The sequence below is a fragment of the Podarcis erhardii genome (assembly GCF_964252035.2).
Source record: "Podarcis erhardii genome assembly, chromosome: 12".
Classification (NCBI taxonomy): Eukaryota; Metazoa; Chordata; class Lepidosauria; order Squamata; family Lacertidae; genus Podarcis; species Podarcis erhardii.
Window position 1 is genome coordinate 41231152 of NC_138513.1, and position 25257 is coordinate 41256408.

Sequence of the window (25257 nt, forward strand, 5' to 3'; positions counted from 1 at the left end):
TCTGTTTAATGCTTAGTAAAGAAAGACCACTCATTCATATGTTTTATTTGTGGTCAAGGACAGTTATTAACTCTTTTATTTGTATGGTTGTAAATTTTGTATAGCCAACCATCTAGCTATATCAGTATTTTATTGCATATTTTATTGCTTTTGATTCCTTTGCTATGGCTTGTGGCTGATGCAAATAAAGATTTTATCTATCTGTCCCAAGGCATGTCATAACAATGTAAAATGCAAGAGTAGAAACAGTTTAATACAAACTACAATCACAAATGTGCTAAGTGTAGACCAGGTTGCAGCCTTGCCACCTTCCTCCAAAGGTGTGTTTGTAGAGTGAGCAGAGGAAGTAGTATGCCTTAATGGAACAAACTATGAAACACATAGGTACCAGTAACTTTCGCAACTCATAAACCAAGGCAACAAAATGCCCAAACATTGCTTTTGAAAACTCCAATAATTGTATTAGCAAGAAATATTACCTCTATAACGGGAACAGTCTCTTTAAGCTCAGTTGTATGCAATGCCAGTAAACCAATCACTCGAGCTGCTTTGGCACGTCTGTAATTAAATGCATTTATTAACTTTATGAAAGCCACAAATCTGAAAATGCAAAACTATGAAAAGGCTCAACTTACATAAAATGTAATATAAGTTAGTGATCACAATTAAATTAAATTAAGCTTAAATATAAGCTTCGTTAGCACCGAATCGCTTTAAACTGATAGAATGACCACAAAAACCTTTAAGCATGGGAAGACTAGGTATTGCACTTAATTCTTTCAGATGAAAAATGGAATGAATGTTGGAAAAATGCTAACCAAGAAGGCTGGTTGCAGATACGTTATACATTTTGCCATGCAAATCTGTTGCCTGCATCTTAACACAAAAAAGGGAATAATTTACAGAAAGTACTATGTGCTTCATTAAGTGCATACATGTGTGGATACAGAAGATCCATTTAACTATCTGCCTTGCTTCTATTTTCCTGTTAAAAAATGTCCAACTTATTTTTCACTCACAGTGGTGATAGGGATATACAAGGATCTTACTTGTGGAGTGGGGGTGAGAAGAGTAATGCAATACAGCTATTTGCAAAAGTAGCCAGCAAAGGGCATTATGATAGAACACTTGAGGTTCACTTACTCTGTTTTATAAAATTACAGAAAAGCAGCCAGCAAAGGAGATTGAACAGTGAATAGAGAAGGCTATGCAGCAGACAGGAAATTCAATGCACATTCAAGAACAGTACTATCAGATTTCAATATATTCTAATATTCTCTTTTCCATATAAACATACCGGTATTTAACAAATTTGGGGAAATAAATCCGTTTCAATCAACAATTATTTTGTAGAAATTATTCACTAAATAACAGCCCTTGTATCTGACAGGTGGACATAGCTGAATGATTCTTTTGGGGTAAGAGTCTCTTCCTCTCTCCAAAACCCTGCCTCTAGCCCTCCTTATTGCTTCCCACTAAGAATGAGAAGTTACATAACATTACAAAATTATGTCAGCATCAGACTGTGAGATAGAGCATGTTCATGCTACAGCTGCTGGCAGGTTTCTCTTAACATATCTGGAAGCACAAGCATTCCTTTGCCTGCAGTCCGAAACTGTACAGTCTATCAAAAGTTACCCCATGTATTCTGTTCCAGTTGTGTGCCAGCACGACATTTTGTGGTGAATTCTAGAAACATGTAGCATAAAGAAGCGCTTCCTTTGGCCTCTCCTGAATTACTTCCAGTTTTATTTCTCTCTGTCCTAATTCTAACTTTTCCTCTTATTTTTCTTCTTTTTTACAGGTTCTGCAATGCAGCACGGTCAGCGCAGGCAGGAAGAGAGCTACCAGGAAAGTGGCTGAGTGCTGGCCTCCAGTCACACACCATTCCTGTCACTCTCAAGCATGATATACGTATATATAATGTAAACCTTAACAGTATTTTAAGTACTTTAACGAACAAATATAGTATATCTCCTTTCCTGTTATTTAGACAATTAAAATTAAATAATGAAGATTAGCAAGTCAAACTAATCCTTGACTCTTTAAAATCAGAGCTTTCCACACTGTGTGTCACAACACGTCAGTGTGTTGGCTGCAGTGTGTAGGTGTGTCGCACAAATGCTCCCTGCTCTTCTCCCGGGGCTGGAAAAGGGTTAGTTTAACCTCTAGTTTGCTAGTAAAACTGAATTACTGTACTGTGTGTGAAATGATGAATATCTAAAAACTGTGTCACCAACATGAATGTTTGGAAAGCTCTGCCTTAAAATATTTGTATTTTAATGGTAGATATGGCAAATATTCAGTACCCTGGATAACTGAAGGAGCGTCTCTACCCCCATCATTCAGCCCGGACACTGAGGTCCAGCTCCGAGGGCCTTCTGGCAGTTGTCTCATTGCAAGAAGTGAGGTGACAGGGAACCAGGCAGAGGGTCTTCTTGGTAGTTGCACCTGCCCTGTGGAACGCCCTCCTGTCAGATGTCAAGGAAATGAAAAACTATCTGACTTTTAGAATACATCTGAAGCCAGCCCTGTATAGGGAAGGTTTTAATGTTTGATGTTTTAATTTCTTGGAAGCCACCCAGAGTGGCTGGGGCAACCCAGTCAAATGGTTGGCATATAAATAACAAAATAATAGTAATAATATACCACAAAGAGTGCATTTCACCAAGCACTGCTGCCATAATCTCCACTAATTTCAATTAGACATGCGTTAGTTGAACTGTTTTGCTTTAAATAAGCTTTACAAGTTTCTCTGTCATAGTAAACATTTGCAAAGTACTAACTGTCAAGGTATACACACAGCCTTCTAAAATTCTGAAGAACCACAAAAAGCAGACACAACCCTGCCTTTTGTATTCAAAGACAGTGCTGAGAGAGGTAAACTTTCAGGACACTGTCTCCAGTTGGGGACTGGAAAACTTACCACAAAGTTAAATAGAGATATGAAGAGTGATTCAGAGAACCTGTCAAGTAAGGCCACTGTAAACAAGCCTACACATATTCATTTGTTAACCCACTGTTTCTCAGTAAGTACCGTATTTTTCGCTCTATAACACGCACCCGACCATAACACGCACGTAGTTTTTAGAGGAAAACAAGAAAAAAAATATTCTAAACGAAACAGTGGATGTATGATTTTTGTGGTTCATGCTGTGGCCAGACATGTGATCTGACAGTGAGTTTGGAGTAGCCCAATGCAAAAATCCTGAGGATCCATGTGGATCCATGCTTTGTAACCACGTTTTTGTACCACTGCAGCCCCAGGCAACAGTGGGTGCGTGATTTTTTTGGTGCAGGAAGTAGCCATGGACATGTTATGTGATCTGATGGTGAATTTGGGGTGACCCAGTGCAAAAATCCTGAGGATCCATGTGGATCTGTGCTTTGTAACCACGTTTTAAGTGGGGAGGGAAGGAAAAGCACTCAAGGGACAAGGAACATGTGTGGGGTGGGTGGAGAAGGATGCTGCCAATAATGAAGAAGAGGGGTATAAGGGGAGGAGGCTCCTCTCCTCTCCCGCTTTGCTCCTTTAAAGCAAGCAGGCTCTGCTTTTCTCCCTCCTCCCCGCTCATCCCCGGCTTAGCGAGCTGAAAACTTTGATGCTATTTAGTGAGCTGAGTGGGGAGGAGAGAGGGACAGAGAGCCTGCTTGCTTTAAAGGAACCAACCGGACAGGAGCCGCTTACACGAGTGTAAGCGGCTCCTCTCCTCTCCCACTTTGCTTCTTTAAAGAAGCAGGCTCTCTGTCCCTCTCTCCTCCCCACTCAGTGGCTCTTCTCCTGCTTTGCTGTTTCAAAGCGAGCCACGGAGGAGGGAAGGAAGGGGAACCATGGATCCTCTGCTCACGACTGCAGCAGATCCCCCCTCAGGCATTCCCTCCATAACACACACAGACATTTCCCCTTACTTTCTAGGAGGAAAAAAGTGAGTGTTATGGTGCAAAAAATACGGTAAATGAGCCCTTCCTGGACTCTTCTCAATCAACTATCAGCCTACCACTGCTAGATTGTGTCATGGAAGATACTATTTCTGCTCCAGACAATAACAGACCACATGCAGGAGCCAAGGCCCAGGTTCTTGTATGACAGGGTTGGGGGGCAGTCCTTGCTTTGGTAGCAAGCTTACCCTATTCACAGACCAGAATGAAGGAAATGTATGTGCCTTTCCTTGATCCTTTGCACAGTGTGTGGTTTGTTCTCCTGCATGAACTCAGCAGAGGCAGGTTTGTGGCCAATTTTTGAAGATACCCAGACACATGCTAGTTGTCACTTACATGTCCCAGTTTGGAGCTATCCGCAACTGTTGCAGTAGTGCAGGGAACTAGATTATAAAATAAATAAACACACAAAAAAGTACAAAATTAATCACTGTGATTTAGTTCACCACCAAAAAGTATAGCATATTTAGGGTTAATAGTTTTACCTACAAAGCGCAAAGACATTGCAAAAAATGACTGGTCTTTATTTGTTATGGGACTCAATTTTCTATTGCACCTTTGTTGTTGTATATATTGCAGAAGGTTAGTGTGGCGATCACACAGGGTCCCTGCACGTCTAATGGTCTATTGATCCCTGTGCCACCACTGTGCTCGCTTCCCCGCTGCCACCAACCAGTTACTCTCTGGTAAAACACTGAGTCCAGTCAGTTGTTAAAAGTGAACCAAAAGAAACAAGTTTATTTTACAAACGTTAACAAGTTTATGGTTTCTCAGATAATATGTCTGTCAGTATCTTAACTTTAGTTTCTTTACTGGCCTATACCTTCCTAATACCTTCTGACTGATTATCTCAACTGTTTGACTGACCCCTCTTAACAAATTCACTCTCTCCCACCAGACTAGCTCAACCCAAAGACTTTAATTATCTGACTCTTCTAACTCCAGACTGTCTTCTCAACAACTCTTAACTCCTCCCAAAAATCCCCTCTGTGCTTCAACCTTATACACAGTTAACTCTGCCCCCTGGGTTCCCACTGGTTAGTCATTTTACAATTAGTTAACCCTTTCCCTATGAACCCAGTATGATGTCACACACATTTGAGGGCACATACCTCCCCCCTTAAGAAGATTGACTCAGGATGGATAACTTAACCTAGTTATTCTCCTGATCAATCAGCATTACATATCTAATGCAAATAAACATTTACTAACCTGTTATTATACCCTTCACATCTCATGTAACATTGGTACATCAATTACTTTGTTCTGGCAAAATATACATTTATACATAAATCCTGATACATCTTAGGTATTCAGTTAACTACAGAAAAATTATAACAGTGCACTGGTTAACCTTCAACAGCAGGTCTTCTTGATAAGGCATCTGCAACAGTGTTCAGGGACCCTTTCACGTTTTTAATTGTAAAATTAAAGTCTTGAAGCAATAGGCCCCACCTCATCAACTTACTGTTATTCTTCATTGTTCTCAGCCACAGCAAGGGTGAATGGTCAGTACATAAAATAAAAGTTTGGCCCAGATGTACGGCTTCAGTTTCTGTAATGCCCACATAATGGCAAGGCATTCCTTCTCGACAGTCGAAAGATGTCTTTCTCTTGGAAGTACAGTGATGCCTCGCAAGACGAAATTAATCCGTTCCGTGAGGCTCTTCGTATAGCGGTTTTTTTGTCTTGCGAAGCAAGCCCATTGACAGCTTAGCGGATTAGCGGCTTTTAGCGGATCAGCTGTTAAGCGGCTTATCAGCGGATCAGCTGATAAGCGGCTTAGGAAAAGGGAGAAAAAAGGGGGGGAAACCCGCAGGAACTCGCAAGACATTTCGTCTTGCGAAGCAAGCCCATAGGGAAATTCGTTTTGCGAAGCGCCTCCAAAATGGAAAACCCTTTCGTCTAGCGGGTTTTCCGTCTTGAGAGGCGTTCGTCTTGCGGGGCACCACTGTATTTACAATGCTTATGAAGGTGATCGGATGCAGGTTGTCCTTCTCTCCCTGTTGATAAAGGTGCTGCTAACTCACTAAATTTTGGAATAAATTTTCGGTAATAACCGGCTAGTCCTAGGAAAGCTTTGACTTTCTTCTCGGAGGTAGGGGTAGGCTGGTTTGAAATGGCTTCTACCTTCGTCTCTAAAGGTTTCATCACTCCTCCTCCCACCATGTGTCCCAGGTATTGAATTGTCGAGCCCCCTATCTGGCATTTGCTAGCTTTGATGGTTAAGCCTGCCTCTTTAATTCGCTATAGCACTAACCCTAAGTGCTCTTTGTGTTTATCCCAAGTCGAACTGTACACAGCAATATCATCTAAATAAGCGACTGTGAACCCTCTTAATTAATTCAGGATTTTGTCCACCAGTCGCTGAAAAGTGTCTGGTGCATTCTTTAAGCCAAAGGACATTACTTTAAACTCAAACAGCCCTAAGGGATTTCTGAACGCAGTTTTCTCCTGGTCCCTAGGGTCCATTTTTACTTGATAGTATCCCTTTGTCAAGTCTAGGCAGGTGATGTAATGACACTGGCCTATAGCTTCGATCGGGTCATCTAAACATGGCATTGGATATGCATTTGCTTTAATAACATGGTTCAGCTTTCTATAATCCAGGCAAAATCTGATAGATCAATCAGGTTTGTCTAACAACACTATGGGTGCTGCCCAGGGACTTTCTGAAGGGGTTATGATCCCTGCCTTCAATATCTCCCTTACCTCATTGCTAACATTCCCCACATACTCTCCAGTTATCCTATAGAGGTTTACAGCAATGGGCTTGGCATCCCCGGTGTCGATATGATGTACAACCGCCCTTAGCTCTAATTGGAGAATTACTGAAATTTTCCCTATATTCCTGTAGGATCTGTTTAACCTCCACCTGCTGATTAAGGGTTAACATAGGAGCTACCTTTATTTCTTGTAGATTGCAGTTGCTCCCCTCTCCCTTCCCAGCATGTTATATCGGCTTCGACTGGATCTTCACGTATTGCATAGTGTCCAGCCTTCTGGTCTAAGATAAGGCTCTAACATGTTCACATGAACCACCTTACCCCCTTCTTCCCCTTGTTGGATTATGTAATTTACCTCACTCATTTTGGACACGATTTTGTACTGTCCCTCCCATGCTAGTTGCATTTTATTTCCTTTGGTTGGTCTCAACAGAAGCACTTCACTATTGGGTTCAAAAGTTCTTACTCTGGCCTTTTTGTCGTACCAGGTTTTCTGCTTTATTTAGGCTGCTTTTAAATTTTTCAGACCACAGTGCCACCCGTGTCCAGCCTACACCCCTTACCTCATACTTAAGCCAGGATCTAGGAATGCAGTGATGATTTTAGTATTTCTAATCCTTGTTCAACCTATCCATCCCAAATAATCAAAGTCATTTGGCAGCCTGCACACAATCAATGTATACAATGCTTCATCCAGAAGTATGATTAGACACTTTTGAATTATGGTGCTGGAAGACTCTTTTAGAGTCCCATGGACTGAAAGAAGATCAAACCTAACCATTCTGAAGGAAATCAGCCCTGAGTGCTCACTGGAAGGACAGATCCTGAAACTGAGGCTCCAGTACTTTGGCCACTTCATGAGAAGAGATGATTGCCTGGAAAAGACCCTGATGTTGGGAAAGATGGAGGGCACAAGGAGAAGGGGACGGCAGAGGACGAGATGGTTGGACAATGTCCTTGAAGCTACCAACGTGAGTTTGACCAAACTGCAGGAGGCAGTGGAAGACAGGAGTGCCTGGTATGCTCCGGTCCATGGGGCCACAAAGAGCTGGACACAACTAAACAACAACAACAGCGATTAGAACGTTAACGTTCTTCATTCTTGTTATGCACTAATTCTTCTTACAGTATCGTCTTAGGCTTTTTTAATCAAAAGTAAGTTTCACTGTGTTCAGTGGGGCTCATTCATGGGTATGTGTACATACGATTGCAGCCTTAGTTTCTTAAAATACCAATGAAATGCACCCTAGCAAAAGGTAGCTGACTTTTGCCATATTTGCTGGCATGTCAGCTTGTGGGCTCTAGCAGTGTTACTTACCAGCTGTGTGCTGATTAACTTAGTGGCTACTTCCTTATTGCCAACAACAGTGCAGAGGTAGCAAAGTAAATTCAGTTTAACTCTGGCTGCCCCTGTGCTCTTCTCTGGGGAGTCAGTCAGCTGACATACTTGGTGTAAGAAGTCATTCCAGTCATCTTCTTTTAGTATCAACAATTTCTCAGCTGGAAAGAAAAATAATGTTTTAAGAGCACTTGTTATGAATATAATTTCCAAGACCCAATACTGAAACATAGTATAGTTCTTTCTCCCTACTCGAACCCCTGAAAAAGCTTGTTGTGAACATACAATGTATGTTCTGGCCCAACTGCACTGGCAGCCAGTTAGTTTCTGGGCCCAATTTAGAGTGCTGGTTTTGACCTATAAAGCCTTAAACAGCTCAGGACCACAATACCTCAAGGACCGCTTTTCCTCAAATGAACCAACCTGCACCCTGTGATCATCTGAGGTCTTTCTTCATGTGACTTCTTCATGAGAGTTCTGAAAGGTGGCAACACGATGGCTCCCCATCTGTGGAATGCTCTCCCCATGGAGACCCTGGCTCCTTCATATATCTCTCTGGGAGCCAGATGACAATGTTTCTCAAGAACCAGGGCTTTGGTTGATTAAACCATTTACGGCCTTTTAAATGTGTTTGTGGTGGTGGGGGGTTATTGGTTTGTTTCTGTTTTCTGTAACGTATTTTGCGTTCTTGTTTTGTATTTTTACGTTGTGAAGCACACCCCCCCCCCCCGGTGATCTTCAGATGAATTGTGGTATGCAAAATAAAGAAACAACAAGAAGAAGATATACTATTATTCCAGACTTGCCTTTAGGCAGGAAGCAAAACAAAGAAAGGATCTGACTTGTCACAAGATCCCCAAAACTTTGGCTCAAATCCACATAGCAGAAAATCTTGACAATGCTTCTAAATAGCGCATAAGGAAGTGCTCCTCAGGAAGAAAATTAGTATGCTGATAGTGATCTTTTGTTTCTATAAACAGCAGCTTAATATAGTACTAAAAGCATGCTGCAATAGCTACTGGAGCAGCATCACTGTTTTATAAAACTTAGTGATGGTAAGTGATCAATAAGAATCTACCCTCTAAATGTGTTTTAGACTATGTGCTTTAGGTATAAATATATTATGCAGGACACACCACAGTGTGACAAGGTCACCTGACCCATAATCATTTGAGAAAAGCATAAAATAGAGGTATAAGTGACTATGGTTGCAATTGTATTAGAAACAGAAATAAGTCCAACAAAACTCAATAGAGCTTCCTTCCACCTAGGCATATATAAAATTACCATATTTTTCCGTGTATAAGACTAGGGTTTTTTCCCCTAAAAAATAATGTCCAAAATTGGGGGGCTTCTTATACATGGATAGATCTCCCATTTTCTTAAACCGGAGTCCCCAAAAATAGGGGGTGTCTTATACATGGGGGCGTATTATAGACGGAAAAATACGGCACGTTGTGAAAAAACTAGTTTTTTTGCTAGCTTATGTTGAATTGGATTATTACTCTGGTCCTGTTACACTGTTCCTTGTGAGCCAAAAATATAGCATGCCAAACATGGTCTGCAACAACACATACAGCTGTGATCTCAAAACTATGCTCAGTATAATTTAAAATGACAATTAATTATAGCAGCTGTCCCTTTTTGCTTGGGCATGCATCCTATATATCAACATTTGTGAGAGTTGGGAGTAGATGTAAAACACACAGACATGAGAACAACAGTGTTAAATGAATGCTAAGACATTTTTGAGTATCAAAGAACAATATTTTCTTGTAAATGGCAAGTTGCCTATAATTACTTTTGCAAACTGTACCTGAATGTGCTGGTACGTGTAAAGTTTTCACGTCAAATCTCACTGGTGGTTGCTTCACTATCTGAGAAAAAAAATTGTTTGACTTGAGGCAATTCTGAACATCTCATAGACCAAGGGTAAACTATGCACCTCTCCTCAAATAAAACACTTTCTATCATAATAAACGATGAGCTGTCAATATTTCAGCTATAAATACACAAACTTAATGACGAGTAGGAAGTCACTGAACAAGGTACCAAAGAAAGCAGACTGATTTCCAAAACACTTCCTCAAAATGGAGAAACTCCTCAGTGAAGCCAATTCCAGTGGAGTTCCCTGTTTGTGTTAATAGCTCAATGGCACTGACAGGGAACCCCACATGCAAAGGAACAACTGGGAGCAAACATGAAGTTCTCAAATATTCCTTTGTAGCCAAATCCATATCTGCCCCACACCTGATGGCATATATGGCAAAGGGTGGGATTGATTTCCGGGGAATGGTCTCATAGGCCAAACTGGAACCTGTGCCAGATTTAATTGGGTTCTCCACAGTGGGTATAACCTAAATAATACAGTTAATGTGAACAAAGTATAGTTAACTTTTTCCAAAACAAGTTAATTTTCAGGGAGGCCCATATTTTGAGTTTACCTCCAACACTGATCTGTGGCCTTTTTTGGTATATTCTTAACAAGTTATATAGAGTCAATACCACTTACCGTATATATTGTAATGATTCTCACCTACGTTTTGACAGTTTGTTTTAGCCAGACCTTTTGTGAATATGCAATGCCATATCTGATCCAATATACCTGAACCTGTCATTTTGCCCAAGGCTATTTAAAAACCTAATTACCACAAACGAAAACACTATTCTTGATTCTAGGTTCTTTGACTTATTCAGTTAGCTTTTATTTTCTAGCTCTAATCCACGGCAGCAACAGACAACCACCAAAACTTAACAGTAAATGGAAAAGGTGGTTTTTCAAACGTATCGTGTTAACAAAAATAAAATGACTATGTTTTTCCATATTTGAACCATTTTATGTTCCTGTCTATCTTCTTTTTCTGTTCTTTTGGTGGTGGCAGCCATTTTGTGTTATACCAAAAATAGCTGTGTTCTGACTGGTTGCCCTCAACACCTTCTCAAAATTTCAACTGTGCCCCCAGAGAAAAAATAGTTTGTGACTGCTGGTATCGAGGCTTGCATTAATGTGAGTGCTATCAACTGATACAAAAATTGTCCATTTGCTTAGCATAACAATTTAGTGTAAACCTGCAGGAAGCAGGTATGGCCACTAGGTGGGAGTAAAATAGTTGAAGATTAATCCCTGTAGAACCATAAAATTGTAGATTTGGAAGGGACCAAGAGGGTCATCTAGTCCAAACCCCTGCAATGCAGAAACCTTTTGCCCAACATGGGGTTCAATTCACAACCCTGATATTAAGAGTCTCACTCTCTGCCGACTGAGCTAGTGCAACGGATAACAAAAAACACTATAAATTCCTGAACATATTATTTGAAAAGTAATGTATGGTAAGTTCAAATAGTACCTTTGGATTATCAATTACAGGGGTGACAATAAGGTCAGACTCCAAGAAGATAAGCTCTTTCACCTTGGACTCTATATCCTGCTGGCTGCAGCATCTGTTTTTATCCTAGAATATAAGCAAATAATAGTAGTATTTACAATGACATATATTTTAAACACAGCAAACATTGTGCAACTCCTGCATTTATTATTAAAAGGCACCAGAAGGCTTCCTTGTCAACTCCAAAAGATATTAATGCAGGCAGTAGAATTAATTCATTGGTTTCCTGGAGTGACAATATTGATTCTTGAGATATGTGTGAAAGTAATGAATCCCATTATCTAGAAAAGTACATTAGGACCTATCAATTAAACAGCTGAATTTTTTCTTACCATTTCCTGATGTACAAGAACACTATCATAATCTTATGCAATAATTTGCTTGTTATGTAAAAAAAATCACTCAGATATATTCCACTGTAAATATATTCTGATCCTTCAGTATTCTTGCTTGTTTCATTCAACGGCTTCATTTTTTCCACACTTTACTCCACCACCTTCTGTTTTATAAGCCCTCATTCTTCCCTTTTGTTATATTCTCTCTTCTTCATCATATAACATAGTTTTCAGGCTGGAACAAATATACTTCCTTTTTTCTTCGTGCTACCATCCCATCACACTTCTACTTCAAAGATTATTGAGGGTGCAACTTTTATACTAAAAGTAAAAAATGTAAAGGACCCTTGAATGGTTAAGTCCAGTCGAATTAGACTATGGGGTGCAACACTCATCTCTGCTTTCAGGCTGAGCCAGTGTTTGTCCACAGACAGCTTTTCAGGTCATGCGGCCAGCATGACTAAACCGCTTCTGGTGCAATGGGACACCTTGATGGAGGCCAGAGTGCACGGAAACGCCATTTACCTTCCTGCCACAGCAGTACCTATTTATCTACTCGCACTGGTATGCTTTCAAACTGCTAGGTTGGCAGGAGCTGGGACAAGGCGACAGGAGCTCACCTACAGCATCCATTACAGAATCCTAAACATTTATAGTTAGAAATAAGCCCCTCTGAAATAAATGAGATTTCCTTCTGTACAAAGGACTAAGATTGGGCTGTGCTACTGCTTCTTTGCCTTCAACTCTCTGATAATCTCCATCACTAGTTTCTGTTTACCGTGTTTTTTGCTCTATAGGGCACACCGGACCATAGGGCGCACCTTGATTTTAGGGGGGGAAATAAAGAATAAAAATTCAAAGAGCAAAGAAGCCAAGACAGCAAGTGGGATGGATCCTGCTAGCTGTCTTGGCTTCATTTTTAGCCGCAGGGCTGGGGCGGGGGAAGCCTGAGTTTCCCCCAACCCCAGAACGGGTCCGGGAGCGGGGGCAAGGTTGCGCACAACCTCGCCTTCGCTCCTGGAGCTTGCTGCTGTCCGCAAGCCTTCTGAGCCCGGCGGGAACTCCTGCCACGCTCCAAAGGCTTGTGGATAGCTGCCTGAAGCCTGCATTCGCTCCATAGGATGCACACACATTTCCCCTTCATTTTTGGAGGGGAATAAATGCATCCTACAGAGCGAAAAATACGGTAATTTATTCCACCAAATCTAGTTTTAACAGGAATTATCAATTGCTGTTTTCTAGTTAAATATAAGGGCCTCATCATCATCCTCACTCTTCTCAATCTGTGTGCCTCTTCTGACACTGTCAATTATTTTCTCACCATCCTTGGCTTCAGTAATGCAATTTTTTCCTAGTTGTGATTTGACAGCTCTTCCTCTTCTGTTTTTCTATAGCAGTCATATGGAATTCAGTCTCTTGCTTCCGTTTCCTTCAAACTACACTCACCTTTGCTGAAGGACTTGGAGATGATGTGTGTGCGGAATTTGTAGCTAGAACAGCAGCATTGCTTATTTCCACTGTGGTGGTAGTTCTAGGGGTGGGTCGAGAACTGAAAGACAATATACACATGTTTATATAAAACTGAATACTTAAAATGCAAATTATCTGAATTATTTTCAACAACTTCATTTAAAAGTGTTGTGCTGTCTTCATACCTGAGTAGAAATATAGATTCATTTGATTCACCATCAACAGCACTTTTAGGGCGTAGTTCTTCTGGATTTTCTTGACAAAGAAAATATTGTAACTATTTACCGGCATGAACTATGTATACAATTGTAATGTTTCAAGCATGCATTTTAGTTCTCAGTTTTACATTACAGTGGTACCTCGGAAGTCGAACAGAATCCATTCCAGAAGTCCGTCCAATTTCCAAAATGTTCGCAAACCAAGACACGGCTTCTAATTGGCTGCAGGAAGATCCTGCAGCCAATCAGAAGCCACGGAAGCCACGTTGGATGTTTGGGTTCCAAAGAACATTCGCAAACTGAAACATTCACTTCTGGGTTTGTGGCGTTCAGGAGCCAAAACGTTTGACTTGCAAGGCGTTCGGGATCCAAGGTACGACTGTACATGGTCGCCCCCAAAGCTGTTTTCATTAACCAACACCCACCTGTCAATTGCTCAATCAGGACTAACAAATGTAATTTCCTGGCAGGTGCTTTTGAATCTCTCACTCTGCACCCCCTCTTCTTAGCCCTTTGTTCATTCTCTTCTTGCCCCCACGCTTTCCACTAGCCCTCCATGAACCTGCACTGACATAAATAACTGCTATTCAAGTTACTCTGTGTGGGAGAAAAAGCCTTTTTCTCAGCTGATCTGTGAAACGCAGGGGGAAGAAACCGACTTTTTACATCAGCAGTGAGATGGACCTCTCTTGCACACAGTGGATGCCTATAGAATACCAGCTTCCTTGTCCCCATGCCCCATAAAGATGGAAAAGGAATCTCTTTGCTAGCCCCATGTTTGCTGCTTTGGGAAGTGCCAAGCAATAGGGCTAACAAGTCACTTCTGCAGTGGTTCCCCAGGTCCTGACAGGACTCTGCACAGGTCATTGTAACAGGTGGGCAGGACAACACACCTGTCAATCATGTGTTATCATAATAGTGACTAGCAGGTAAGTGGCCCCCATCCACCTGTCAAATTTGGCCCATGAGGTCTATTTTGGTAAGAATCTGGCTCAAGAAACCAAAACAGTTCCCAATTCCTGAACCAATACATGAAACGAAGGTGCAATCTTACCCAGCTTGAAAGATCTGTTAAGTTGATTGTTTTCTGTTCTTGGCAACACTATGTCTGGGAGGCTTTTACACTCTAACTGAATCTCAGACTCTCCAGGTTCAAGCAGTTCAGCTTTTTTCCTGCTGTTCAAACAATTGACAATGAAATGTGCTTCGCAGGCAATGCAAATTTCTCTGCATTTTATTCCGGTCAGATCCTTAAACAACTGCAAAATTATCTTTTTACTTATTTATATATAGACAAGCAATTTTTAAAAAAATTCATTTATGTTCCACTTTTCTTGTCCAAGGAAATCAGCTACACTGCTAATGGGTTGCAGGACAGCAGCTCTCTAAAAACAGGGCTATAGCCAAGGGTGAAGCCATATTGCTTTGTTGCAGCAAAGAGAGGGAATCTTGTGACATCTTAAAAACTAGCCATGTTGTGGCAAAAGTATTCAAGAGACAGAACCCACTTTGTCAGAAATCTTTAGCCTCATGCATACATCCTTCTCACAATAAGTTTGTTAAGCAACAGAATTCCAAATTCCAAATTAATTTTAAACTGAGTCTACTGTACCTGGAGCTTGTTTCTTGGCTGGAGATCGTGTCACTGGGAATTTGGATAAAAGCATCTTTCCAGAAAGGATGCTGCAGCAGCTTGGCCCAAGTCAATCTTTAAATAAAATAGGAAAATACACATACAATCCTCTCATACAGTACCAATTTAAATTCCACAAACTTCTAGATTTGATTTTTTTTAATCAGTGTGTATCATTAATAAATAGCCAGATCTTCAAATCATAATTTTACCTCTTCTGAGGATCCTTCTGAAGTAAAGAATCAACCAAGTTAAGGAAGTCTGAAGATGGTTCTAGAGGTGCTGATCCTGTAAGATAATGAAACTATTCTATTTTGAAACAAATATGATTCTACTAACTACCAAAATCTAAAAACAGCAACATAAAAGAATTCATATATTAACTTCTTAAGGAGGGAATGAAAGGAATCATTCACTCATTTGTCCTATTTTATAAACTTTTAAAATTATTTTCACCATCATTTATCTAAGGAACAATACCTTGCTGTGTAGGTGGGAAAGGATCTTCATGTAAAATCTGTTCTGCTAATTCAGTAACACTGTTGGAGAAGAACGGAGGTCTTCCTAGAAACATAAGTAGATAAGATTTCAGTAAAACTTGAATAAGCATCAGAACATTTAAATAATAATTTTATTTGCATGAGCCAAGAGTTATTACAAGTCGATTTAAGAGAACATAATAATAATAATAATAATAATAATAATAATAATAATAATAATAATAATAATAATAATAGAAAATTGGCAGCATTATACCAATTGATTTCTAAAAACTGGAATTTTTCATCTGTTTTGCTTAAGGCTCTTGACAGCAAGAAACACTGAGTTACACCTATAATTCATAAAAATATATACAATGGGGGGCGGGGTCAAAATAATCAAGATGCAGAAGATCTGAGATCACATCCCGAGACATTTCCTTTGGGAAGAAAAAGCAGCCACAGGAAGGCCTGAAAGGGATCTGGGCAGAAGCAAGAAGAGGTAGGGGAATCTTTCCTCTGTGCCATTCTCATAGTTTAAACACCCACCCACCAAAAAAACCTATACTATTTGACCTACTGGCGGAAGACAACTTTTTTGGGGGGGTGGGGAGAGCTAAAAAGTTAATGTCAGAAGATGAAATCACAAATTACTCACATATCATTCAGTTAGGCCCTAACAGATTGTCAGTTAATCATCTTCTTCCATCCCCACTCTGAAATGCTGTGGCTGCAGCAGCCACTCTTCACTATCATACAACAAAGGTCCACAGAAGACCAACCATAGACCAGCAAAGTGGGTTATGATGACTACCTACTGTAGCCGAACAGTCACTTGGGATATGATTTGAAATTTAATCAGAGTGTTCATTTTATTTATTTTACTTTTATGTATTTAACACAATTTATAAGTCACGTGATAAAAATAACTGTCTAAGTGATTTACATGAATATGAAATACAGTGGTGCCTCGCAAGACGAAATTAATTCGTTCCACAAGTTTTTTCTTCTTGCGCGTTTTTCGTCTTGCGAAGCACGGTTTCCCATAGGAATGCATTGAAAATCAATTAATGCGTTCCTAGGGAGACCGCCTTCAGACCAGCCTGGAGAGCCCTGCGGGGAACTCTTCTGAAGGCTGGCGGGGGAGAAGGGCTTTTCTTCCCACCGCCAGCCTTCAGAACAGCCTTCTGAATGTTGGCGGTGGGGAGGAAAACCTTCCTCCCACCGCAAGTCTTCAAGACAGGTCCGGGAACAGAGGAGAAGCGCTGCGTGCCTTCCCCTCTGTTCCCGGACCTGTCCTGAAGGCTTGCGGCGGGAGGAGGGCTTTCCTCCCCACCGCCAACATTCAGAATACTGTTCTGAATGTTGGCGGTGGGGAGGAAAAACCCTCCTCCCACCGCAAGCCCCGGGAAGAGAGGAGAAGCTGTGCGCCTTCTCCTCTGTTCCCGGACCTCCCACCGCAAGCCTTCAGGACAGGTCCGGGAACAGAGGGGAAGGCGCGCAGCTTCTCCTTTCTTCCCGGGGCTTGCGGTGGGAGGAGGGTTTTTCCTCCCCACCGCCAACATTCAGAACAGCATTCTGAATGTTGGCGGTGGGGAGGAAAGCCCTCCTCCCGCCGCAAGCCTTCAGGACAGGTCCGGGAACAGAGGGGAAGGCACGCAGCGCTTCTCCTCTCTTCCCGGGGCTTGCGGTGGGAGGAGGGTTCCCCGCTGTCCCCGGAGATTTCCCTATGGGCTTTCGTCTTGCGAAGCAAGCCCATAGGGAAATTTGTCTTGCGAAGCCGCTAAAAAATCGGAAAACCCTTTCGTCTTGCGGGTTTTTCGTTTAGCGAGGCATTCGTCTTGCGGGGCACCACTGTAAAGCATTAAAATTTTATTTATAATGAAGAAGGTCTGCAGCAAGAACTTTAACTTAACCGAAGGGAAAAAACCAAGGGCTGAGATTATCCTAGTCTGATTCTGAGATTAAATTCTACCTGCCTCTCCATACATTTCAGTTCCTTAGACACAATAATCTTTAATCCAAAAGTACATTTCAATGTCTTGCCACATGTCTCACTGCTTATTCTACTAAGTAACTGTATTAATGACTATACAAATTAGATGTTCACAGCTCTATTAATAGCAAAGGAACCTACACAGGTTCATAAATGGAACAACAGCTCCATCTTAATGTTCCTGAATTGTATTAGCATTTATAACACTAATTAACATTGTAACGTAATGTTAACCATGTTAGTATAAATAATACAATACCTGAAAACATTTCATATAACAAACAGCCCAATGCCCACAGATCACTGGCTATAGAGAAGTCGCTTCCTTCTATCACTTCTGGAGCAATATATGACAGTGTACCTACAAAATATAGTCATGAATAGTGATTTGCTCTGATTTTGTAATAAACATCCTTTCAAAAGTCACCAACATTTTTATCCAATAGTGGATGGTCTTGCAGGGTAGGATCACTCATCTGATCTCCAGCTGGTAATGTTACTGCTTACTGGGAGGCAGAGGGGGAGAGATGAAGCCATGGGGAGCTTGGCAACAAGTGTGCTGGATATGCTCCACCATTTGCACCATGCCGACTTCACCCCTCGCTTTATACCTCCTGATAAACAGCAGTAATACAACTGGCTGGTGGCGTCCGACTCTGGTGTCCACTACTGCTTTCATCTTAAACTCATTTCTGGGGTACTCAAAGGAATTTCAGACTGATTTTCTTCTAAATCTTTGCTAATGTAACAGGGTACAGTAAACATACCCAGAGCAGCTCCAATAATCACAGAGTAACAAGCAACCAGGAAGAAGCATAAAAGCAAAGACTGAGTGCACTCTATTTTGTCTAGCCCTGCACCTTACAACAGCAGGAAGGTAACCCCAAAGTGGAAGAACTGGAGAGTTCAGGAAAGGAGACTGGGGTAATATGGCACCCAGCATTTTTCTGATGAAACTGATAGCCACACAACTCAGCTCTTTGAAAACATAACTGCTTGGTATGACTTTGCACTGAGGAAAGGACCCTAAGAGGTTACTACTGTCACTAACTAGCACAACCAATGGTGAAGAATGATGGAAGCTGTAGCAACATACTGAGGGTCACAGATGCCCTATCTATCAAATGTAGAATCACTGCTTTCAATAAGGCAGGGTAAGATATCACTGAATTAGTTTCCCATTTCAAGTTTCAGAAAATAGAATCATTGCACAATTTTAATTACAACTCTGTCTTTTGCAACTGTTGTTCTTACATATTGCAATGTACCTCTGAATCTGTTCTTCAGATTTTGTCTTGAGTTCTCCTCACTATCACCTCCTCCGTCCTCTGTTCCAATTAAAGCAAAAAATTCCTCCAAGTTTTCACCCTCTGCTTTAGCCAAGCAAAAGTTACTGAACTTCAGTGTACCAGGTCCTTCAAGGAGAATCTGTAAGGTATATCAATTAATGATTTCTTGAATATATATTTTTTAAGTTGCTTTCAGAAATCATTCCCTCTTACCTTCCCAGGTGTAAGGTCACAGAAGAGAATTCCAAGGTTGTGAATATGATGGAGTCCAGTAACCAAATCAACACCAAATTCTCTCACAACCACCTCAGGTAGACATTCATCTTGAGTAATTACCATTTCCAGTGACCCACCTGTAAGGCATTTATGGATATTCTGCTATGAAGTATTTCTAAAAAACAAATTAACTGACCTCTGTAGTACTATGTAAATTTTTATCCTTAAGCTTTTTCTGACAAAATAGGCATACAAAACCTTTGATCTACACTGCCCACCTGTGATTCCTAGCATGCAGTATTCAGAGCCATAATGCCTCTGATGCTGGAGGTAGAAAGAACGACTGAACCTGAAGTGTAGATTTAAAAATGGGGCACTGGAGCCAATGGAGTAAGTTTTATTTTTTGCTGATTACTGTTGTCTATGATCTGGTAACCTCTAGGTTAGATTACTGCAACACATTATACTTGGGGCTGCCTCTGATGATGGTACGGAAACTTCCACTGGCACAGCATTCAGCGATCAGGTTGCTCACCAGGGCAAGCCTGCTTGAGCATATAACACCAATCCTGGCCCGATCGCACTGGCAGCAATATGAGAACATGTCTTTTCTGTGGTAGCTTCCTACTTGTGAAATTTTGATTGGACCTAGTAAAATGGGAGGTGGGGAGTCTAGGGACCAAATCCATCCCTCAAGGCTTCTCTAGATGGCCCTTGGGAAACAACGGCCAAAAAACATTGTGTTTAACAGCTGCTTACCTGTGCACAATTCCACCACAAGCCAGAGGTGATTGCTTGTTTCATACCATTCATGAAATGTTACTATGTTCTTGTGCCTAATTTCATGAGTAAGGCGCACCTGCAACAGATTATCCACATTTGAGTTGGTTTCGGTTGAGGATGGGACAGGCACAAAATGGAACAGTAGCCCTTAAGAAGTTGGAATTCAAAAGATGTCTATGCAAAAAGCAATGTAGCAGACTAGAATTCCCCCGGTCCCCATGGGAAAGACACAAGAGGATGGTAATAGATTAATACATTTGTGAAAAATGTTGGGGTGGATTCATTATGTTCCAAGAAAAGTACAAAACAAAAGGTGTGATGGATGGTTTACAGACTGTGAAGTTTCAAGACAGAAAAGGATTGAACAAAACATTGAAGGCCTATAGCTATTTTTTAAAAAAAGTTTGAGATTAGTCAATTAAAAACCTTTTTTTGAAACCACAAGTTGCCTTAAAGTGCCCTTCATGAACACTTCATTTGATCAAACCTGATTAGTCTTTGTAACAAAGGTGAAATGGACCCAAATCCACCCATATATACCATATATTACTCTTGCTTCTCATCCCCAACAGAGTTATTTCAGAGAGAGAGAACTGCCCAAGACAAAAGCCTTTCAGAATTAAGTAAAATAGGGATTGATTAAGCAATTGCCAAATCAGTTCAGACAAAACTGTGGCACACAAAAATCCTGTGGGTTGCCGTGTTTTTGTGCCAAGCTCTCTTCACACTATTGTAATACAGCAGCTACATCTTTCTCCAGCACATATGAATTACAGCTGTAGTGAATTCTCCAGAGATACAGTGGTGCCTCGCAAGACGAAATTAATTCGTTCTGCAAGTCTCTTCGTCTTGCGAGTTTTTCGTCTTGCGATGCACGGTTTTCCATAGGAATGCATTGAAAATCAATTAATGCGTTCCTATGGAAACCGCCTTCCCCCGACCTCTTCTGGCGGGCGGCATTTTAAAATCGCCCGGGACAGCGGAGGACTTCTCCGCTGTCCGGGCGATTTAAAAGCCCCTGGGAAGGCAAGCAGGGGGGACAAAGACTTTTGCCCCCCGCCTGCCTTCAGAGGAGGTCCAGGACAGGCTTCGCGGACCTCTCCGCAAGCAGCGGGAGCGCTCCTTGCGGAGAGTTGCCAGCGCGCCCAGGCTTCGCGGCCCCGCCGCCCGGCTTCGGGACATCGTTCCGATGCCAGGCGGCGGGGGGAGGCTTTCTCGCCCCGCCGCCCGGCATCGGGACGATGCCCCGAAGCCGGGCGGCGGGGGAGGCGTTCCTGCCCCGCCGCCCGGCATCGGGACGATGCCCCGAAGCCGGGCGGCGGGGGGAGGCTTTCCCGCCCCGAAGCCGGGCGGCGGGGGGAGGCGTTCCCGCCCCGCCGCTCGGCTTCGGGACATCGTTCCGATGCCGGGCGGCGGGGGGAGGCGTTCCCGCCCCGCCGCTCGGCTTTGGGACATCGTTCCGATGCCGGGCGGCGGGGGGAGACTTTCCCGCCCCGCCGCTCGGCTTTGGGACATCGTTCCGATGCCGGGCGGCGGGGGGAGGCGTTCCCGCCTTGCCGCCCGGCATCGGGGCATCCTTCCGAAGCCCGGCGGCGGGAGGAGGTGTCCCCGCCCCGCCGCCAGGCTTCGGAGGAGGTCCGAGGACAGCGGGGAAGACGAGCTGCGCTTCCCCACTGTCCCGGAGATTTCCCTATGGGCTGTCGTCTTGCGAAGCAAGCCCATAGGGAAATTCGTCTTGCGAAGCGCCTCCAAAACGGAAAACCCTTTCGTCTAGCGGGTTTTCCGTCTTGCGAGGCGTTCGTCTTGCGGGGCACCACTGTATATGTAATGACTGTTTACCTCATATAAGTCACCAGTTGTTGCATTTACACAGAATTATTTTTCCAGAATGCAAAGTATTTCTTATGGAACAGTCACAAAGCATACAATGAACACTCAGGGTACCCACCATAATTATTCAATCTGAGCACACCCAAAATTTAAGAGGAAAAAGAAGTTTCTAGATTCTGCTAAAGAACCCCTTTAAAGTACAGCTATTTGGAACATGGATCTTGTTCAAAATTATTGTGGACTTTTTCAACCAGATGGCACGTTTGTATCTGAAAATATGTTGAATAATTTCATTTACATCTCTTTCTAAAATAATCAATGTAGTTCTTACCCAGTTTGTTATTTCAGCTCTCTTGCATTTCTCAGTGCACAAAATAGCCACAAAATTAATAGTTCCTTTTCTTCTGCCTTTATATACAACTGTTTTGCTTCCTCTTCCAATCTCTTCATACAAAATAAAGTTCTCCATAATAAAATCTGTATACATAAATTAAATCAAAGCCACAAAATTAAAACCTCACAATGAAAGGAAAACTCCTCTAATTTAATATAAGAATGAACACCTTGATTTTTTGAATAGCATAACCTACAAAATGTTTTTAGGCATGTAGTTTTACATAGTCTTTAAGAGAATAACTTACACCAGAGAATCAGAACCTGTGGCCCTCAAGAGGTACCTAGAGTCCAAATCCCATCTGCCTCAGCTAGCAGAGCCAACTTCTGGAGGACCACCAGTTTCTCATCCCTGACATGCACAACAACCTACAACTAAGGGAGCCTGAGCAACACAATACAGTTATACAGTCGCTTCAGGTTGCGTTTTTTCAGGTTGCGGACCGCCGAAACCTGGAAGCACCGGAAAACGTTACTTCCGGGTTTTGGTGGTCACGCATGCGCAGAAGCGCTAAATCACGCTTTGCGCATGTGCAGAAGCGCCGAATCTGCGCAAGTTGCAAACGCTGCGGGTTGCGAACATGCATCCCGCACGCATCACATTCGCAACCTGAGCATCCACTGTATTTTACATATGATGACTTTAATGTTCATGAGGAGAGCCTGAGAACTCTTAATCTAGGTAACACTTATGGTATACAAAGTGACATATCACCAAAGAATAAGCTGTACCTTCTTTCTAAAGGACTAGAATAAATGCCATTTTTAATTGTTGATTATTTATATAGGTAACTTACTAACATATTTCTCTTCTGGAATAGGGGGAATTAACTAATTAGCAGTGCAGATTATACATTAGATTATAATTACATGTTAAGAACTTGCATAAATTAAAAAAATGTGGGAAGAGAAAGGGATCTCAAGAGTTCAAGATATTTTTGAAAGAAACAAGCTGCTCTTGCAAGAAAAGTCGTTCCTGGTGGCGCCAAGTTCTGTTCTTGGCTCCATATCCATCAGCTATGAAGTTTTGCCAGAAAACTTTACAGGACGCCCATAGATCTGTTACAGTGAGAATTAGTGTCTACAACACCCAATTGAATTTGGGATAGATTATACGGCAATCTTTATGGATCCTAGGAAATATACAAAAACATTATTATCATCATCACCAACACTGCCTTTTTGGTGCTCCCAGACCCTGGAACTCCCTCCCAAGCAGATGCAAACTTTCTTGTTTCAACAGGCTTTTGAGAACTGATGGCTTTTAATTAAAGGGCTGGTGCTATTTTTATTGTAATTATGTTTGCATAAAACTAAAAAATGTGGGAAAAGGGATTTCAAGAGTTCAAAATATTTTAGAAAGCAAGCTGCTCTTGCAGCAAAAGCAGCTTATATATATATGTGTGTGTACATATTATATGTGTGTGTGTGTGTGTGTATATGTAAGTCTGCTTTTCTGGGGGTACGCACACCTCTGAACATTTTCTGAATCTTTGTACTTTTGTCCATTTGCTGTATTTATTTCCCCCAATTTGAACTATAAAATGATGATTTTCTTGAGTCAAAATGAGAGTACCCCTAAACATTTTTTTTTAAAAAGCAGTGTGTGAGAGAGTCTGTAGCAATCCCCCCATCCCCTTTCAGCTACGTTTGGTGGACTTCTTAACAAGACAGGGAGAAACCTAGGTATATTTTAATTTAGCCAATTATGTAATAGGTTTATGTCGGAAAATGAATATGGATGTTGAATTCGATGTTTGTAATGTTTCTTTTTTCGGTTCTGTAAACAGAAGAAGGAAAAAAGAAGAAACAAAGATAGGGAGAAACACGGGGCAAGTTTCTTTTCCCCCCCTCGCGGAAATCCCAAGAGCAAGGGATTTTCACCTGTTGAATGCCTGCCTGTTACAGAGTTATTAGAGGCGCCGAGTCTCTGCGAAAGGAAGGGGGAGAAGCGGCAAGAGGAGGAGGAGAAAGATGGTGAAGGTGAGGGCAAAAGGGGCGGCGTATTTCTAACCCTTTCCTCGGAATGGGCCGCTGAGTGCAAAAAATAAACCAAAAAAACACTCGCGTGTTTAAATCCTCCGGACGCTGCCTCTTTGCTGAGGGAAGCAGCTCCCACCCTCAGCCCCCAACGACTCCCCTGAGGCACGCGGGGAGGAGCCCGTATGGGCGGGCGAAGTAATAATAATAATAATAATAATAATAATAATAATAATAATAATAATAATAATATCATCTCCCACTGAAAGGAAGGGCTGAGGGGCGCGGAAGACACGGCTCGCTCGCGGCCTCATCCCGCAACGCCTCGAAGGGAAGAGAAGACGGACTACCTGCTCGCCTCCGAGGGAAGGAGGACGCGCCAGCCCCGCTCAGAACACAAAAGGAGCGCGCGCGGGGCGGGGCGCCAGAGAGCCGCTTCTGCCGCAACCGTTAACTGAAATCCGCGAGAGACCCCGCCCCCCGCAGGCCGCTCCATTTTCGCAGGGGGGGGGGTGACTCTGAGGCCTTTCCGGCTGAAGGGAAAGCGGGTGTTCTCGCCCGGCGGGACGCGTAGGGTTGGGGTAACACTCTACCGGGAGAAAGTCATTCGTCAGTCAACTGGCTTCTCTGAGAAACGATGCGGTTGGAACCTTCTCCTCCTCTCTCCTCCCCCCCCCTTTTGGGCCATCGTGTGGGCTAGTCCTAACCGCCCCTTCAGTATCTTAGATACGGCACAGGACGCCGGAAACAACAGTCTGAGGGGAGTTTGGGGCGGGGCGGGGGGGAGAGAGAGAGAGAGAGAGAGAGAGACCCTGGGCTCGCGCTCTCTGCGTTAGATCCGCCCCCTCATATCAGGGGTACCCGGATGTTCGTCGCCCTGCGCAAGCCGGAGTTCTCCTCTGTTGCTATGGAAACCTGGCCTTTACGGATTGGACCCCTCGTCCCGGCTGCGGCCTTCCCGCCGCAGGTGAGGGAACAGATTAAGAGTAGTGCGAGGCTTGCTTCTACCTCAGGCTTCCTCAAACTCGGCCCTCCAGATGTTCTTGGCCTACAATTCCCATGATCCCTAGCTAGCAGGACCAGTGGTCAGGGATGATGGGAATTGTAGTCTCGAAACATCTGGAGGGCTGAGTTTGAGGAAGCCTGTTCTACCTCACCATTGGCCCTTCGTGCCTTTCCGTCCTCCCAGAGGGCTGCCGCGGTTAAGCCCCCTTTGCCAACACCCTCCCGTGTTTACGTTTCGTT

At 42.6% G+C, this 25257-nt stretch overlaps 1 protein-coding gene across 5 annotated transcripts in view; it reads right to left on the bottom strand.

Annotated features, from left to right (window-relative positions):
- The window catches only part of ULK4 (unc-51 like kinase 4), a gene marked incomplete at its 3' end in the record, with an annotated part of 163482 nt that extends 138529 nt beyond the window's left edge, over nt 1–24953 (bottom strand). For 2 of the 5 annotated variants that reach the window (XM_081881892.1, XM_081881896.1), the window contains exons 1-17: nt 24363–24575; nt 21971–22116; nt 19786–19885; nt 19024–19163; nt 18790–18949; nt 17781–17882; nt 15527–15610; nt 15259–15334; nt 15026–15121; nt 14468–14589; nt 13381–13450; nt 13172–13274; nt 11352–11456; nt 9821–9881; nt 7984–8165; nt 4276–4322; nt 480–558 (exon numbers count right to left, since the gene is read on the bottom strand). In XM_081881892.1, the coding sequence (XP_081738018.1) occupies nt 480–558; nt 4276–4322; nt 7984–8165; nt 9821–9881; nt 11352–11456; nt 13172–13274; nt 13381–13450; nt 14468–14589; nt 15026–15121; nt 15259–15334; nt 15527–15610; nt 17781–17882; nt 18790–18949; nt 19024–19163; nt 19786–19885; nt 21971–22108 (1665 nt within the window). In that variant the 5' untranslated portion in view covers nt 22109–22116; nt 24363–24575. The other 3 variants (XM_081881893.1, XM_081881895.1, XM_081881894.1) reach the window with 3 other exon arrangements.
- Nucleotides 24954–25257: the final 304 nt, after the last annotated feature.